Source organism: Oryzias latipes, chromosome 18, assembly GCF_002234675.1.
Source record: "Oryzias latipes chromosome 18, ASM223467v1".
Taxonomy (NCBI): Eukaryota; Metazoa; Chordata; class Actinopteri; order Beloniformes; family Adrianichthyidae; genus Oryzias; species Oryzias latipes.
The window spans coordinates 8,038,591-8,056,224 of record NC_019876.2 but is presented as its reverse complement, the minus strand read 5'-3'; the positions used below and the strand labels follow the sequence as shown (position 1 = coordinate 8,056,224).

General features: G+C 38.3%; 2 protein-coding genes across 3 annotated transcripts in view; one reads left to right on the top strand and one right to left on the bottom strand.

Annotated features, from left to right (window-relative positions):
* Nucleotides 1–7,201: 7,201 nt before the first annotated feature.
* LOC101164346 (dynactin subunit 6) lies at nt 7,202–12,584 on the bottom strand. Its single transcript, XM_023966378.1, has 7 exons — nt 12,424–12,584; nt 12,176–12,240; nt 11,979–12,084; nt 11,809–11,897; nt 10,434–10,481; nt 8,304–8,446; nt 7,202–8,215 (listed from the first exon to the last, which is right to left on the bottom strand). Exons 1-7 carry the CDS (start codon nt 12,567–12,569, stop codon nt 8,117–8,119), a joined length of 696 nt encoding a protein of 231 aa, XP_023822146.1. The 5' UTR covers nt 12,570–12,584; the 3' UTR covers nt 7,202–8,116.
* A 1,089-nt stretch (nt 12,585–13,673) lies between these two features.
* Nucleotides 13,674–17,634, top strand: part of LOC101164098 (zeta-sarcoglycan) — a 56,962-nt gene continuing 53,001 nt past the window's right edge. Inside the window, exon 1 of one of the 2 annotated variants that reach the window (XM_004079660.4) lies at nt 13,674–14,046. In XM_004079660.4, the coding sequence (XP_004079708.1) occupies nt 14,008–14,046 (39 nt within the window). In that variant the 5' untranslated portion in view covers nt 13,674–14,007. Of the gene's footprint in view, nt 14,047–16,210; nt 16,331–17,634 lie in introns of those variants that run through there. The other variant, XM_023966167.1, reaches the window with a different exon arrangement.

The following is a 17,634-nucleotide window of genomic DNA, read 5'->3' as shown; positions in this document are numbered from 1 at the left end:
AACATGAAAACAAAATCTATCATGACACATCGCCGATTTATTGACCTCCGTTGAATCTCCGGTGGTGGACTCCTGCGGTTTCTGCTCAGCAGGCAGTCAGATGACTCAAAGATGTCTTGCCTTTTGCTTTGACTTTTTTTGTTGTTTTTTTTTTTTTTCCCATTCCACCAAAAGAGGCGAGCCAGAAACTCATCCAAACTCATAAAAACACCATCTTCACCAAACACGACTCCCTGCCAAAGAAACACAGGAGAGCAATCCCTCCAAAGGTCATCTGTAAAAACAACCAGACCTGGCGAGTTAACATGACAGCAGTTCGGCGTTTGGCAAAGCAATGCACTCTATCCTTTCAAGTTATGTGGGCTAAGTGGCGTTCATTGGGGTCTGAGCCAGGCCATTCCATTCCTTTGAGTTGCTTACAACCAGGGTTCCTCCCTTATGCTAGTGCCCTTTGATCTTCTTGGAAGATCACTAATGAGCAATTTGTGGTCAGACTGACCTGCTCTAATTGGTCGCAAGCATTTCTGTCCTTATCTTTCCCTTGGATCCCTGTTTAGGGTGAACTTCACAACTGAAAAAACAAACAAAAGAATAATCCTTAATCTAATTTTTTTTTACTTCATTGTGCACACTGATATTTGTAGTTTTGATCACTTTATGATGTTATTTTCTGTGCTTTTAAGGAGGAGCCTTCTTTTTTACACAGATCTGTTGTGTCACCATGAGTTATATCGTGGCAATCAAAAAACCAATTCAGCTTTTCTCTCAGTTGTAGCTAATGATCAGAGGGGGTGTAATTAGTTATTTTTACTCAGTTACATTTATTTTTGGACAATTTATGACAAAAGAGTATAATTATTGAAATAGATTGGCTTTTGGTTTTGGGAAGACCTCTTTTCTTTTCACAAATAGTACCAAAAAGTATTTTTATTCAGATTTTTCCAAAAAATTTCTTGCAATGTTTAAAATTTTCACAGTAGTTTTGTCTTCTTGGAAAGTTCTAGATTAGGTTGGACCTTACCAATCGTAAATATTTTTAAAAGAATTAGACTATTACACTTGGGAATCATTAATGATGCCATTGGCTATTTTTGGGACATTTGTTTGTTCTCTCCATACTTTTTTGAGAAGTAAAACTCTGTAAATCCAGATTTATAAATAAACTAAACATTTTTTTAGGCTATATCTTAAACTGTTTCTTATAAATTCTTGAATAGTCTTTTACATAAAAACTATATTAAATTAGATTACTAGGTATTCCATTTTAGAATCACTGCTACCCTTATTTAAATGAAAAAGTTGGCTGCTCTAAAAACAGAGCTTAACGGTCTACATTGGTCTACAGTGATGCAGAGGTAGAGCCATTGATCTCTGATCAGAAGAATGCAGGCTTGGTTCCCTTGGGCGCCAGTTTTTGGCAGCGGAGCTGCGATTAGTGTATAAATGTGTGTGCGTGGGTCAATAGGAATGTGATCGAGAAGCGCCCTTCAAGAAAGGTAGCAAAGCGCTATATAGGTACATTTACGACACTGCAGGTTTTTGGGGCCCGTGGAGGGCTATGGAGGGGAGTGGCAGCATCTTATGGTTAGAGCACGAGTGTTCCCTTGAGGCTTGTATGGCAACCTTAAGGGACGTCATGAAAATGGACTGTTCTTTGTCGTGTGTGTGGTAAATGTATCATTCAGTATTTTTATGGGTAGGTTTATGTCGTATGGCTGATGGTGTCGTACAGAGCCCTTACACCACACTTAACGGAGCGCAAGGACTAGCCTCTTACCGACTGCGTGCAAAGGCTGCCCGTACCGGGTGTGCACGGGATACACAAGCACCCGTGGGAAGCCCACAGAAACTACACTCTGTCTAATTTCCTCGTTTCTAACAGCCATAATGGGTGCGGGGAGAGCGCATTTGTCACTTGAACAACACTCACGGGCTTTTTGCGCAGTCAGCAGAGTTTTCAGAGGTCGAAAAGAGGAAAAATCCATACGACACGCCCGTGTCTCACTTACTACACCCTTACTTACCCTTGAACGTTGTACAGATGTTCACTACGACCTATTGCAAGACAACTTTCACCGTAGGGGTTCACGAGCGCTCTAGGAGTTTGCTATTTTATGCGGGCCACCTGCTTACAGGTTCAACAATTTTTTGCACTCATCAACCCGTAACTGCAGATGTAACTAAGGCCAAAGCTCTTCCATGACCTTGCAAATTTCTGCACAAAAGGGAAAAAAAAAGCTGCACCATTCATATAAAGTGGGATGTTAAGATTGGTCACTTGTGGAACTGTTAAAATAGTAGCTTGTTCACCTGTACGCCAGCTTTTCTTTGTTTCTAATAAGCCATGTCGACAGAATGAATAGATGACAGTCCCTATAAGCTTGTTAAATAAAAAATCTGCAGCAGTGTAGACAGATGGGAAAATGGGGGTTTTGCTGTGTGCAGATTTTTTTTTTATGACGGACACAGGAAATGACAAGAACGACAAAGAAAAAAGGGAGCTGCTCATGTCTGATGGATGTGAGGCCTCGCCGTACATTTAGGCACTTGTAATAGTTTTGAAACAAGACTTTCTGATTGAGAAGACGATCCGTGAGCTGTTCAGTGCTAGGAACAGCTAAGATACTGCAGGACCCTCAAGCTCCCAGGCCTCTGGTAGAGGACCCGAGCTTGGGTGAGAAACCACCCGCGGAAGGGTGAGAGGGGCGTTTTTTTATTTTTTTAAATATATACATATGTACATATATACATATATCTGTTCAGGCAATAGTGTGTGTCAAACAAAAATGATAAATCAGAAGGTAATTCACCTTTGGCAGGGATTGCTTTAAGCTAACTGGTGGAGTTTAACGTGAAGTTTATCTGCGCCATATTATTTAGCGAACGCACAACGCATTTGTCCAAATTCCTTCGTGACTCACTACATAGTGCTCTATCTAGTGCGTTTAACGTTTTGTAGTGATGCCTGAATCTACAATTCGAAAATCGAGTGTTCTAGTAATTTCCTAGAAGCCTCTACAAAATAACCAGTGAGCATCAATGCTCACTCAATTGGCGAATATAGACCAGAATGCTTTGCGTTTCAACAAATTTGGTGCTAAAATTGCAATCAAATTAATCTTTTTATAAACCATCCACATTTTCCTCATCAGAACACAGTGGATTCATAGTCTTCTTAAAATGTTCTTATTTATTAGGTTTTTACTTCGTGAAAGTCCGTACTGCTTGTAAAGTCTGTTATCAGATTGTGACAAAATACTATGGTTCGGCCACCTTGAGTGCTAGGATTTTTAATTTATTCCCAAAGTTCTAGAAATGTCAACCAAAAAACAATTAAACTCTGACTTAAGTATTTAAGGATCATCATAGTTGCTTTTGCAGGATTTACTTGCTTATAACCAACTACGTAACTGAAAGCTTACATTTCAATAAAAATAAATAAATTAAATAAAAAACTAACATTACCGGTACTTTATTTACTGACAGGATGTGCCGAAAGGTGAACAACAACTTTGTTCCACATCTCAACTGGAGAGCATTGAACCTCGAAACTGAAGCCTAGCGGAAAAATGATCAAACATCATCCTAAAACTGTGTCACACTTTTGTTCTTGAGCTTCCTTTTTCGAAAGAAAAAGGATTTTGCTTCATTTTTTTTTTTTTACTATTTAACAATGTTGGTAAAATGTAAAACATTGCCTCAGATTCAGATGGGGTATTATTGCATGTTCAGACAGAAGATTAAGATTTTTTTTTTTCTGTTGAGTTGCCACTAGAATCCACAGAAACTTTTATGGGTGAGTGGACAGGAGGGTTGAGTAAAGAACAAAGGCCACGTTAAGTGTGTCTCCAAGGCCTAAATTCCCAAATGCTGACGCAGGGCGATCTTGCTCTTTGTAATGCTCCCATTTGACTGCCGTTGAGTGGTGCTAAAATGTCTCAGAGCAGGTCAAGGAGAGGTTTTTGAACCCACCTTCTTTGGTGTTGGGAAGTTAAACCAATAAAAGGTTAAAGTAAGTGTTTTCTGCACCTTTGATGCCAATAAAACGATTGATATGTAAAAAAACGGTTTAAGTTTTTTTGGGTGAATGTTGCTGATAATTTTCTGCACAAAGAACAGGTTACTTTAAATACATTTTCTTGACACTGTCAATATTGTCTTAAAGGTAAAGTCATCATTTAATGATAAAAAGCAGTTCACACATAATAATTATACATTTTTTTATGCCGTATACATCAAAAATGATTCAATCATTTATTATAAAAGTCATGGTGGTTACTGTAAAGTAGACTTTGGCAGCATTTGCTCTAATGTTTTTATTTAATGTGAATGGGGCAGCTAAAAAAATCATATAAGAACAATAGTTGAGCTTTTTGTGCGAGTACAGAACTGATTTTATTCTTGAAATTTGTTGATGTCTTTTAAAAGTATAACAAATATGGGGAACTTAAAAAAAGACTTAAAGAGAAACTGCCTTGATTTATATTACTACTGTAATGCTAAACACTATAATTTGAAGGTAAATATACCACTTTTTTTTTTAATGTTTGGAGCGCTTTGTTTGCTCTCTAAACCCTAAATGAGTTTGTGTTTTCAGTTGTCTGTTGAGGCCGTGTGACACGCATACATTTTTGCACATTTCCCAGGTCACAAATTTTGATCTTTCGTGATACAAACCCGATATATGTAATTCATACGTCTTTCTTGTGTTCGTCATTCGGCGATGTGCTCAGGTGCCCCTTTAGGGGCCGACAGGTCAAATTCTGTTTTGAGCTCTTCAAACTTTTTGGTCAGTTGAGAATGTCGCAATTTATGCATATTTATATGTAGTTTCTACGCAATTATTATGTAAATCTTATCTAATTGTGAGTGATTTTTGGGGGGGATGCAAATCTTTCCATGTATGCCTAACAGACTTTTCATGCATGTAGCACCAAAGTATAGCTTTAATTTTGCGTGTACGGCGCACATCAGGGTAAAATTACATAACTGATGCATGAATGACTAATGAATTGTATATAAACAGCGTTATAATCACGCACAGTTCATGTTCTGCATTGATTTATGTGTTATTTGTGCAATTTATTCGTACTTCTTCCATTGTTTTAAGGTGGTGCATGATTCATCTGTGAAGAGTTTACATAAAGAACTGCAATCACCTTTTCTCACGTATGACCAATTTCCATTCGTGCAATTTGCACAAAATGTACATAGAGGCTGTGTGACACGACCTATGACCTTTATTTAGGATTAAGGGTCGTTTTTTCGTACATAGTTATTCCAACATGTAGTTGTAGAGTTAGATAAGCTAATTATTTTCTAACAGTTCTGGTGCATCCCGTGACCGTCCTGGGAGAGAATCCCTCCTACATGTGGACTTCCCTGAGGTTCCATCTTTTTCTCTTCCTGGAATCTGTTTTTTAGGAGTTTATTCTCACTTAGGAGGGTCGAAGGGATACCCAGTTTAGTTTAGTCTGTTTAGATTATTTTAGCAATCAGTTATTGTATTTTAAAAGCAGTTTTATGTTTTTTACAATTAGTAAAGCCTGTTGAGACAAATATGTGTGGTAATATTGGGCTTTACAATACTGGACTGAATTAAATTGAATAGTTTTTGCAGCATAGCAGGAGTTCATTAGAAATTCACTGGGCGGGACTACAATGATGCGGAGCAACCCCGCCCCCTTTCCCCTCTCAGTTGCTGAGAACTCTCTGTTTCAGACCTGGAGGCTTGTGGCCCACCCAGCGTGCTTTCCAGGTCACAATTATGATCTATTTCCAATGGAATTTTCTGGAGGCTCCTAATTCACAGTGATTTGAAAAGTAAGAAATACTAAGAAATGCAGATTTAATCTGAATATTCTTTGTATTTGTCCTACAATAACATGTTAAAAACACCATAGACAAAATTATAATGAGAGTGGGCCATTAAACGGTTTAAAAAGAGTTAAGAATGTGGTCATCCCCCTAGTGGTCACTTGGTGAATTGCACGTATATGGATGCACTTTTGCTTTCTTAATGAACTTCAATCCTGAAGTCATGTGTACTTGTACAAAAAAAACAAAAACAAATCAAACCTTATGAAAGCTGTAGAACAACCCAAATGATCTTTTTCCACATAGCTAGCATCCATTAGTTCTTGGGTCCTGTTGTGATGTAATTAATTATTTCTGTGGGTCTGTAAAAGAAGTCGGAGTGGCCGATAGGTCACATTTCAGTTTTAAAAGGTTGATCAGACCTGGATGTAAAGGTCAGCTGTCAGAACGCCTTTATCCTTCCCAAATCTACTGGTGGCCTGTGCACAAGGACAAGTTGCAGAGCATTCTGTGCTGCTGACAGCACACCAGCTTGGAAAATTTACAATCCTTCTGCTTTTAATGGCAAAACGAGTCATTTACATGGTTCAGCCTTCAAAGTGTCGGTCTCCCGGTATGAAAGGAGCTTATTAGCTCTTTGGTAAACCCCGAATTTAACAGTGGGGGACAAATTCAAGAAAAGATGTTCTTGAAAGGCAAGAATCATCCCTTCCATGTATAAAAATCTGCATTTTTTTTTTAATTGGTGGAGTCTGGGTGAAACCATTTCACGACAGTACAGTTAGGAAGAGGTAATAATAACTGCGACTAAATTTAGAAAATCCAAACTTCCCCTCAAATTCCAATCTTCATAGCATGGAGTGAAAACCGGCTGCAGATTAAAAGGCCACTCTGAGCTCCACTATGATGTCACCGTCACTCTGCACATCCCTGCAACTGTGCGCATCATCTGTCCTCCTCCTCCGATTTAAATAACCCGATGGTCTGACGAGAACGGAAATAAACGCAGCTGAAGTGAGAACGTAAAGGACCCCAGACGTGGCCCCGGCTGCTCGCCAGCGCTGAAATAATTAGTCCCTGGTTGATGGCGACTCCTCATGGGACCGTGTTTAAATGAGTATTGGCAACGGGTGACACCAGCTGTGCGCCTCCCGTGGGGAGGCCCTCTGTAGAGCTGTGCCTGCTGAGCATGAGACTTTTCAAATTTCACGCCTTGAAAGAAAACAAATGATTGTTGAGATAACTGGACTTTGTTCCCATCAACCATTCCATCTCTGGAAGGAATCGATCAATCCAAATGTTAAGTGTGAGACAAGACACACCCAAGAGGTACCAAAACACAAGTATCAGTAAACATCCTTAAAATGACCAATCTATGCTCAAATTGGCAGGAGGGGCAGTACATTTATTACTTATTCTAATATTTGAAATACAAATGAATACAATTTATCTTCAGACACAAGTATTGTTACTGTCTAATAAGAACACAAGGCATCTGAATAAACAAAGACTGGACAGTGAGTTGAGGAGGAAAACTTTCTCAATGCTGCCACCTTGTGGTCACAGTTTGAGACAAGTTAAAATTCAGTTCAAGTTTCAAATAAATAGTTGTTCAATCATATTATCGTAACAGGTAATGTGCTTGAATGGAATAAATTGTAATAAATATGAATTAAATTTTAAGACCCACTCTGATGAAAAATGTGCTTCTGGTGTTTTTAACACGTTCTAGTAGCATTTTTGGGACGATGCAGGACATATATAAAGAAAAATCAAGCTTCACATTTGGATTTCTGGGTATTTATTTGAATCAAGAGAAAATAAAGAAAATACAGTTGGAAAAAATTTATTTGTATGAGTGGATAGTTCCAACAGTCTTTTTTTGATAACGCTAATGTTGGGTTGGTGCACTGTAAGCTAGAAAAAGAGCCTGTAAACAGAGAGCTCTCAGCAAGGTGGAGGGGAAGGGGGGGTGGGGTTGGTTTCTGCTAACAGTCCAGCCCAAAACCAAGAGGCGAATTTATAATGAACTACAGCCGGTCTGCAGAAACTATGTCCTGGAAAACGACACAGGTTTTTAGATTTTTTGAAAAAACCCGGTAGAATCATAAAAAAAAGACCACTGGGAACGCTGTTAGAATAGATCAAAGATAAGCGGAGTGGGACTTTAAAGACTTTAGAACTGTGATAAAAACATTTCATTTGCCAAATCATTTGCAAACAGCAAAAGAAGAAAACCAGCTGCAAGCTAAAGTGCTAAAGTGCTCATTTTCCGAGCGTGTGCTGGATTCAATGGATGCTAGTTTCTCAAAGGTGCTCCACTTCCTTTAACAGTCTTCTTGACATGGTGGTAGTTGGGCAGAATCTTCATGAGGAAGTCCAGCTGGAGAGTCTGAGGCTGCAGGGTTTTAAAAAAAAAAAAAGCATGAATCCACGTATTCTGAGTTTTAAGGCTAAAACCATAAGAATAATAATACCGAACTAACCTGTGGCTTTTCGCTTTGGGTCCGCCGCATGGAGTTTGAACCATAGACGACGGTGTTCTCAGGCACGACTTCACAGGTGTTGATCTGGCAGCAAGCGCCGATGATGCAACCGCTGGTCAGGATCACATTCCGACCAAGATCCGCTGGGATTTGACGTTAAAAGACACTTTTCTTTAGAGTAGATTCCCAGCAAAACTGGTGTGCGGTGAGGTTTGTGTAAATAGATATTACCAACTACTGAGAGCGTTTTATATTGGCATTCTTTCTATAAACATGGCAGGTCCATATTGGACAACAAAGGAATGCAAAATGTACAGCAGGTCAGTATCATATGTGCGCTCTTTACACATGCACACACACACACACACACACACATGCACGCATTGGTCTAACCTTTCCTTGTAAGTTAAGTCTTTACATCTCTCTTTCAAAAATCTTTGTGACTTCAGCACAAAAGTCATCTTTTTTATCTTCTAGTTTTAGAAGTCTCTCTGTCTCAATAAAGATGCTGAAATAGTATTATTTTTTAATCAGATCAATGACTTTTATAAGTAACATAATTTGCATATATTTTGGATACTTCATTGCCATGTTGATTTCTAAAAGTTATTTTTTACAAAATAATTTAAGTACCGGTAATTCATCTTTGTTATGTGCTTTATTGATATCTCAAGATTCTTAATTCTGTCTGATAAAAGTTTGGAACCGGAAAATGATAAATCATGTTATAAAATGGTTAAGGTAGAACAGGGGTGGGATTATATAAGTTCGCTTCCTTCCACTCCCTTTCAAGCAATATTTATTAATATGTCTAATTATCCAAAGTTTGATTAGTTATTGTACGAATGTATAACTGATGATTGTATTGTTTTTGTGTATTATTCCTATTTGATTGCTTGAAATAAACCATTTCAAATCAAATAAAGATGCGTTGGTCCGACATTTCTCATTTATTTTGTAAGTGGTCCCCAACCCCCGGACCGGTACCGGTCCGTGGGTCATTTGGTACCGGGCTGCACAGAAAGAATAAATAAATTACATTACTTTATCTATTTCGGAATCTGAAAGATGTTTTATTTTGAAAAATTGCCCGATTCTCAGTTCCAGGAGAAAGAGGAGGAGCCTTCGACTTCCAAAAAAAAGAAAGCTACATTTAATAAACAGTACTTCTTTTTTGCACCATAAGTGTGGGAAGGGGAAAGGATGATGACACCTGTGCCATGTACAATGACATGCCTGTCAATTTAAAAGCTCAGAGCTCGTCATGTCGCATTTCTGTTCATCCTTCATCATAGCGTTGCTACAATAATGCTCCGCCACATCTTAAAGACCGGTTCACAAAAACTTTGTATGACGTCGTACCGGTCCGTGACATTAAAAAAGTTGGGGACCACTGCGTTATGCAATACTTTACATTTTGATTAAAAGTCTGAGCAAACAAAAGAGTTAATGGCCTCTTGTGTTAGACAGATGTTACTGTTACAATAGAGCTTCAGATACACGAGGAGTATATCTGTATAAACTACGCTTGGATTTATTTTACCATATTTTTCACACTATAAGGCACACAATTTTTTTCAAATTCCAGAGCTCCTTACATATGGATTAATTCTAGTTGTGGTGTTGCAATCAAATTTTTGTGTTATTGTAAATGCGCTAACACATAGCCATGTCGGACTGTGTTTTTTTTTTTTTTAAGTGTTACACAGTTACGTTTATTTTAGCGCAATCAGTCTGTTATTGTGAATGCACTAACACGGGTAACGCTTCTATTGTGGCTAACTTGTAGCATAAAACAAACAAGTTCTGGGGTTCTGTGACTGCAGTTAATAAAATCGGACTCTTTTTTTTTTTTTTTAATAACTGGAGGGATAGCTCGGTGTTGCCTCACCTCGCAGCCTACGCTGTAAATGAACAGGAAATACACAAATAACAATATTGAGTATAAAACTGATTGAAATAATTAGAATTATACATATAAAATTGCATCTATAAAACAGAATAGTGGGAATATACATATTTTACCATTAGTATACATCCCATGATGGCAGGTGAGGCACTGCCTCCCCTGACCACACGTCCCTGATGTGCACATGCGCCATTTATGTGGCTGTATTTGCTTATACTCACCTTTAGACTCAATGACGTTGTTGTCCCCAATTTTCAAAGCTTGAGAAACTGCAGCAAAATTAAGAAAACTGAAATTTCTGCCGTGACACAAAGACACCACAAACACCATTGTATTGGCAGGTGTTACCTGCCCCCGCCCTGGCTGCCCCCTTTTTACCCACCGTCACTGGCTGAGTGACTGCTTCATGCCACCCACTCTCTCCTTGTGCCCTGGCCACCCTGGTCAGAGCAGCATGTGACAAATTCATACAAAAAAAAAAAAAAACGATTGTTTTTCAAATGGGCGGCTTTTCTGTTCATTTTATCTCATAGCAACCATTTGATATTTTGGTCGCCTGAGGGTAAAATGAACCTGTCCGTGTAATTTTTAAAAGAATCAGCAAAGATAAACGTTCAGATTTTCTTGGCAACACAGGTTTTTGTTAACCACACCCACATTCCTAATGTAGTCCTATCGTATGTCATATAATTTCGTTCAACTTGAGCCAGGGATTAATGCATTACATTAACATTCCAGTAAAAGATATGTGAGGTACAGGAAATCGCCTATTTTGCGAGCTCGCTACACTAATGTTGTTAACTTTATTTCCAACATTTTTCCGCCCCAAGTAGCTTCCCAATGATGCTGAAGGAGTTAGGAGGTGACAGATCAAAATATCTAGGAGTTTTACTTTGTAGATGGTTTTTTTTTTAATTCAGGATGGTGGCCCCTTATCAAGATCATAGAAGCTTCAGTTGTGGTTATAGACTTTAGCTGAAATGTTATCAAGATTGATCGAACAAAAGTTTGTTTTTCCTCATACTGTACTCAAATGTGAAAATCTCACACTTTGTCCCAGAATGCCCGCCGAGCTGTAGGTCCTGTGGCCATCCCATAAACATTTTTAAACTTCTTTTAGATATACACGGCATGCATGTTTTTGTTAGAGGATTTTGAATTGTTGTTTTTAGTGCCCAATAAGAGATTTTGTCCCCACTTAACTCTTATGCTATCTTGTGGGGTCCAGATGACCCCACCCTTACATTGACGTGTTCTCCCTACCATGACAAAGGTGGATAAAGGTGGAAAGATTTCATGTAATCCATGGACACCAGTGAAGATCACAAATCATTGAAGAAAAAAGGTTCACTTTGTGGAGTGGAGTCAGCTGCACCCCACAAGATAGGACAAGGGTTATTTATTTCGCTGTGATGTCATCATTCTCTGGAGGGGGAGGGGGGATCACTCACTATGCTCAAAACCTATTTCCACTGGGTACTTACAAGGTGTGGGCAAATTTTGGCGAGTTTGAGCATGTAGGGTGATATTTTTGCTCATAGGGGCAGTAAGAAGGAAGAATTCTGAAAACAACCCGATCCTTGCAGTCCAGGATACCACATCCAACTTCAAACACATTGTTGGTCCCGATCGTCATGGCCTTGGGTTCGGCGCCGTCTGCATCTGGCAGGATGTTCTCCGGATAACTACACGGAACGACACGCGTTTGTGACAGAAGGCGGTGCTTGCATGCACAGATGAGAAGGTTCCTCAAGAGCAGCACTGACCTGTTAATGATGAGCGCCTGCTCCTCGATCAGATTACCCTCTCCGATGATTATGGGCCCTGCCTCTGCTATGATCCGGGCTTTGGGGTGGACCACTGTTCTTGCACCTGCAGGAGCAAAACAAAAACATGTAAATACTGATTGGGATTAAGGGTATGGGAGGAAATGAGGAACAAAAAATGTGGGAAAAAGGCTCACCGATAGTCACATCTCCTCTGATTTCACTCTCCACGCAAACAACAGCTCCAGCAGCGATTTTAGCACTGCAGCACAGAGGAAAAAAATAATTATATAAAACATTAAACTAAAAAAATATGACAATATTTTCAAATTCATTTTTGGCTGATTGTTTCAAAAGGAGGTAAAATGTTTCTTCAGCAGCCGTATTATAAAAAATAAAAAAGTATTTTGGCCATAAAATGGTACAAAAATAGTCAAATTTTTACCTTTTCTGTGCAATGGTCTGCTTGGCGTCCGACATCTTTGCAGCAGTGAATCGTTTGACTCGATAGTTGATTAGTCGTCCTGGCCGGCTGGATCTCCGAGCTTGACTTGGTTTGACTGATGAACCGAGGGCTCCCCCTAGCGTCATGGTACACACATTGCATCCTCAGACGCACGTGATCAGATTTATCCTTTATTTTTATTTATCGTTAATAATAATTATCTTATAAAGTTACTTCTAATACCCGAAACTAATTTAAATTCCTGCAATGTTGCTATAAGTGTTGATGGTTTTTGTTTTGGTTGTTGTTGCTAAAATCGATTCATTTTAAGAAATACTTGTAGTTTATTTGGGATTCTTTTGGTCCAAAGAAATATTTGTATTGTATAGTATTTGTTTAAGGTTTATATATCCAACCACATTCCTGATGACTTTTTGAAAATTCATTTTCAATTCCCATTAAAACAGTTTAACAGAACATCTGAAATCATTCATGATTAGTAAGGTTTTGTCGTTTTTTTATTGATATTTTTTTTTTACATTTTTTTGTTTAGTTTTATGGTTTTTCTACACATACAGTATGAAGTTTATAAAAAAGCTGTTTGATTTATTGAAAGGAAGCTCTAAAGATGTTTAAAAACATTCTTCTTGTTATTTCTTGTTATTTTGTAGTAAACAATATTCTCTTTTATCTGCCTGATGTGACTATGTTTACGATAAAAGCCAAATAAAATTTATTTGGACTCAGTATTTTATTCTTATATGAACCTACTTATTAAAATTGGTTTCTGTAAGGTTACCAGTACAAAACAACAATGGCAGGAAATGGATATCATCACGGACCTTCAAAATTAGAGCATTTAGGCCCCTAGATAGAATGACAACAATTTTCTTTAGGATGTAATTTTGGTAACAATATTTTCTTTGAAACTGTCTATCTTAAAGTAGTTAAATCTATAGCTCAAATTTAATCACATTGTTATGACAGTGTTATATACAATTATTAAATTCTTTTTTTTAAAGTAACTTGTTGAGAAAATAAAAAAAATAAAAAATAACTATGCATTTAAATAAAATACATAAATTTTTTTTTTTCTATAATTCTCTGTTGCATATACTGGATGACTGTTAATCTGTGGTTGGTGTGCTTTACATTCAAGGTTTAGTTTTGTTGTATTCTGTACGTTGTTTTTTCTAAATGGACCGTATCAGGCTTTTATTGTGAAAAACCAGACAGGAAACGCCGTTCGTTGTGGCGTCAAACTTGGTTGCAGTTGAGTTTTTTTCTCTTTTTTTTGTTGTTGTTGTAATGGAGCACCGTCCCTGAGAAGAGCGGAGACGTGACTGGCTGGAACAACGCGGCGCTGCTGTCAGTTCACCCCAAAGGAGGTTCCCGCCTAAAAAACCTCCCTGAAAGCCTTCGGAGGAGGAAGTTTTAAAGATGTCTGACTGAGAGGAGGAGGAGGAGGGAAAAGTGCCGCTTTTTCTCGAGTCGGGAGGGAATTTGGCGCCTTTTAATTTATTTTTTTTTAAATTGTTTGTTAGTGATAACTTTTCTGGAAATATGTAAGTGTGTGAATGTAAAATGGAGCAGTCAGCTACCCTTGATATAGAAACACTGAAGGTAAGATTAAAAACACTCAAAAAGAAGATACATTTGGCATTTTAATACTTATTTGCAGCATAAATTGTTTGCTTTATAGATGTTTATTTGTCTTGTCCTGTTGGAAATGACAAAAACTGTTACATGTTATATATTTTTCTAATATTATGATTTAAAAATTAAGAGTCAACCCCTGTATTCATCAGGTTCTTGCAACAGGTGCATCCTTTTGAATAGTTATTGATTCTGTAGACAAACAACAACGAAAATCCTATTTTGAGGAGATCTGGTTGAAGTTCTTCAATTCCAGAAGGATTTCTGTAGGGGAATGGCGCTAACGTGACAGCCCGTGAATGTCCTGCGTGTGTCCTCTCTTAGGATGGTAGGAACCTCTGGTTGTAAGCTCAGAAAAGTATCATTTGTCTGAAGTCCACAAACCTCCGACCGGTGCGTCCGGTCACACTGAAGTTCATCTGAACTTCAGTCCACAGGTTTCTACCATTATAGACTTTGGTGACCATTGTGAGCGATGTGATCAGCAAACGGTCCGGATGGTGGGCTCTTTCTTAGCTAATTAAATCAGAGTCTTTATCAGGGAGGCTCTGTGGCGTCGCCCGTGTTGGCCCCGTTGTGCTTTTGAATGCCAATGATGATGCCAACAGGGGCACTACCCCAAAATGTTTGGGAATTAAGCACACAGTCCTCATTTACTGTAGAGAAAAGGCTGTTGAGTTTACATGAGCAATTCAGCAACTTTGTATGGAGAGGGTGCAAATCTGGATTAGGATTTATTATTATTATTATTATTTTTTTTGGCCTTGAATAAGAGAAAAAAGTACTGGTGAAAAGTAAGGTCACGTCGGCCGGCTGCTGTCCTTTAACTTCTTCTCTGCATCTCTTTTTTGCTGCAGCTGTTACCCTGAATGGACTTAAGAAAGCAACCATGTTTCCTGTCGTTCATCCATCTACACACCCATCCATCCTTCGTTAATATTTCCTTCCATAATCCATGCATCCATCCGTCCGTCCGTCCGTCCGTCCATCCATCAGGCCATTACAAACAAAAGGATCAAAACATTCTTTCTTATTTTTACTGTACAATACAATTTTTTCCTTCTAAAAGTCTAATGCGTTATTATCACATTCCTACAAACGTTTTGTTATTCATATTAAAACAGCTGTTGTTTTAGCTGAGCTGCTACTACGAATGTCTAAAGAAGCTTGTATTGAGGATTTCTTTGTGATAATCTTCGTGATTAATAATACAAATATTGACTCAAAAATTTGGGGGGCAAATTGGGTGGGGTCAAAACTTTTTGCTGAGGGGCATATGCCATCCCTTGCTTCCCTGTGGCTCTGCCCCTGCCACCCACCAATCCTATTCTCCATTCCATCCATCCATCTATCCATCCATCCATCCATCCATCCATCCGTCTATAAAGATAAAGCCATCAAGCTCTACTGCTATTGTATCGTCCACAGAGATGCAGGAGCTTCAGAACTGGAATCACTGTAGGCTCCCTCTTTTTTCTTTTAGCATATTTTTACTTTGATCAAATGCTCAATAGGAAAATAGCCGTGTTTGAACATTGTAGTTCAGTTTAGAATTTTTCTATTGAATTGTATGTATTCCTGATCCTTTGTATTTTGTGTTTTACCCTACATTTAGAGCCCGTTGAGACAACTGTTGTTTTGATTTTGGGCTATACAAATAAAATTGAATTGAATTGAATTGTATAGTTCAGGAATAGTTCAGGTCAGTCCACCACATTTTGTCAAAAGTGTTGTATCTTCTTTGTTTGGCTATAATCTATGGACTTTATAGGTATACAGCTGTTCATATCTGAAAACAATGTAGTCATGAGTAAATGGAATGAGACTTAATAGCAATACAGTTTTATCTCTGCAACACTTAACGTCCTCCTAGAGAAATACAAAACATCTTCCTGTCAAGTAATCAGAACTTTTTGATTTGATGGAACTAAACACCTCTACTTTCCCTACATTCCAGATACCGCATCGTTCTTTTTGAAAAATAATTGAGCTGTAGGTTAGGACCTCAAGAGTTCAAGTAACCGCCAATTACCATCCTCAAGCATTCATAACTTCTCATTTTCTTTCACAAGGAGCTCTTCAGCAGTGTTTTGCAACCCCTGCAGAAAGTGGCCGCCTGATCAAAGCAAGCGTGAAAAATACGACCCTTTATGCTAATTGGTGAAGATGAGGCGAACGGGCCGAGCGAAGGCTAAAATTCATCTGGATTCTGTTCTGTTACAGTTGAAACGACGGACAACATCCCATGGAGGTGATTTCAAGGGCAAATATTTAAAAAAAATGGTATAAATCTAACACTAACAAACAAAATTATGTTTGGTCACATCTATAGAGATGTTTTTTATTGATTCCACCTCAGAGAAGCGAGCTGCTGTGTAGGTGTTGAGTTTCTATAAATAGGACTGAGGATGGTAACGCACTTGAATAGATCTCCGATTCATCTGCTTGTGGTTATCTGCCAACACTGATCTTGAGTGCGCCGAAACATTTTTAGACAGGCATTTTTTTAGACAAGCTTTCACCGGCTACTTAAACAAGCTGTTTCTGAAGCAAATTGCAGATCTGACAGGATGATTTCCAGCCTGACACGCATTCTAATTTGAGGAAAGTCTCCTTAAGCGTGTGTAATTTTGTGTTTCGTTGATTTGTACTACAACACTTATTTACATTCATTTTTTGGCCACTGGGAACAAGCGTGCCAACTTTGAAACATGAATCTCTAAATTAATAAATAATAAAGTCAGATCACAAACTAAAACACTCTAATCAGAGATACAGATTTTATGTAAATGTAATTTATGAAAAACACACAGAAAATATTTGTCTTTCAGCAAAGAAAATCGATGCCAATGATAAGTAGCAACCATCAATTGATAGTTAAGAAATCATTTGTAAGAGTTTGCTGTCTACTTCATAGAAAGAAAAAAAGAGAGCCCAAGAGGGCATATTTTAGAATAAAAGCAGTTATTAAATTGTCCGTCCAAATAAACCTTATTTACATCGTTAGCTGTTACCATTGGGAGAAAAATTGTTTTATTCGAACACCAGTTTCTACAGAAAACGGGTGTCGGGCCTTAGTTATGGATTCAACGGTGAATTGGAAAAAGTGTGTTATATTTCACGTGGTTAATTGGTTGTGAAAAATGTCTTGGTGTCGTCGCTACTTTCAGTAGGTGAAAAAAAAAACCCATGTTAAATCGTTGTACAAATTTTAGCCCCCCAAATAAGCAAAGCAATAAAAAAAACATCTACCTTAAGGAAACAGGGCAGATTGTTGCAAGCAGACATCAACATCCACAACCTGAAAACATCAACTGGAACCGGGAGTACGACCAATATTGCTTAAAAAAAACGTAATTTTAATGAGCCTACACCATGCAAAATCAATTTTTTGGAGTTATAAGTGTAATCCAATAGTCATTCCTCACGAAAAGAAACCTCAAAGTGGTATTTTGATCCTTTACACCCACCCCCTCGAATCCAGGAAAACAGATTGTGATGTCCCAAATTGGGGAACAGCCCCTTCCAGGAAGAGTGTGCTCTGCCAGCACCGCC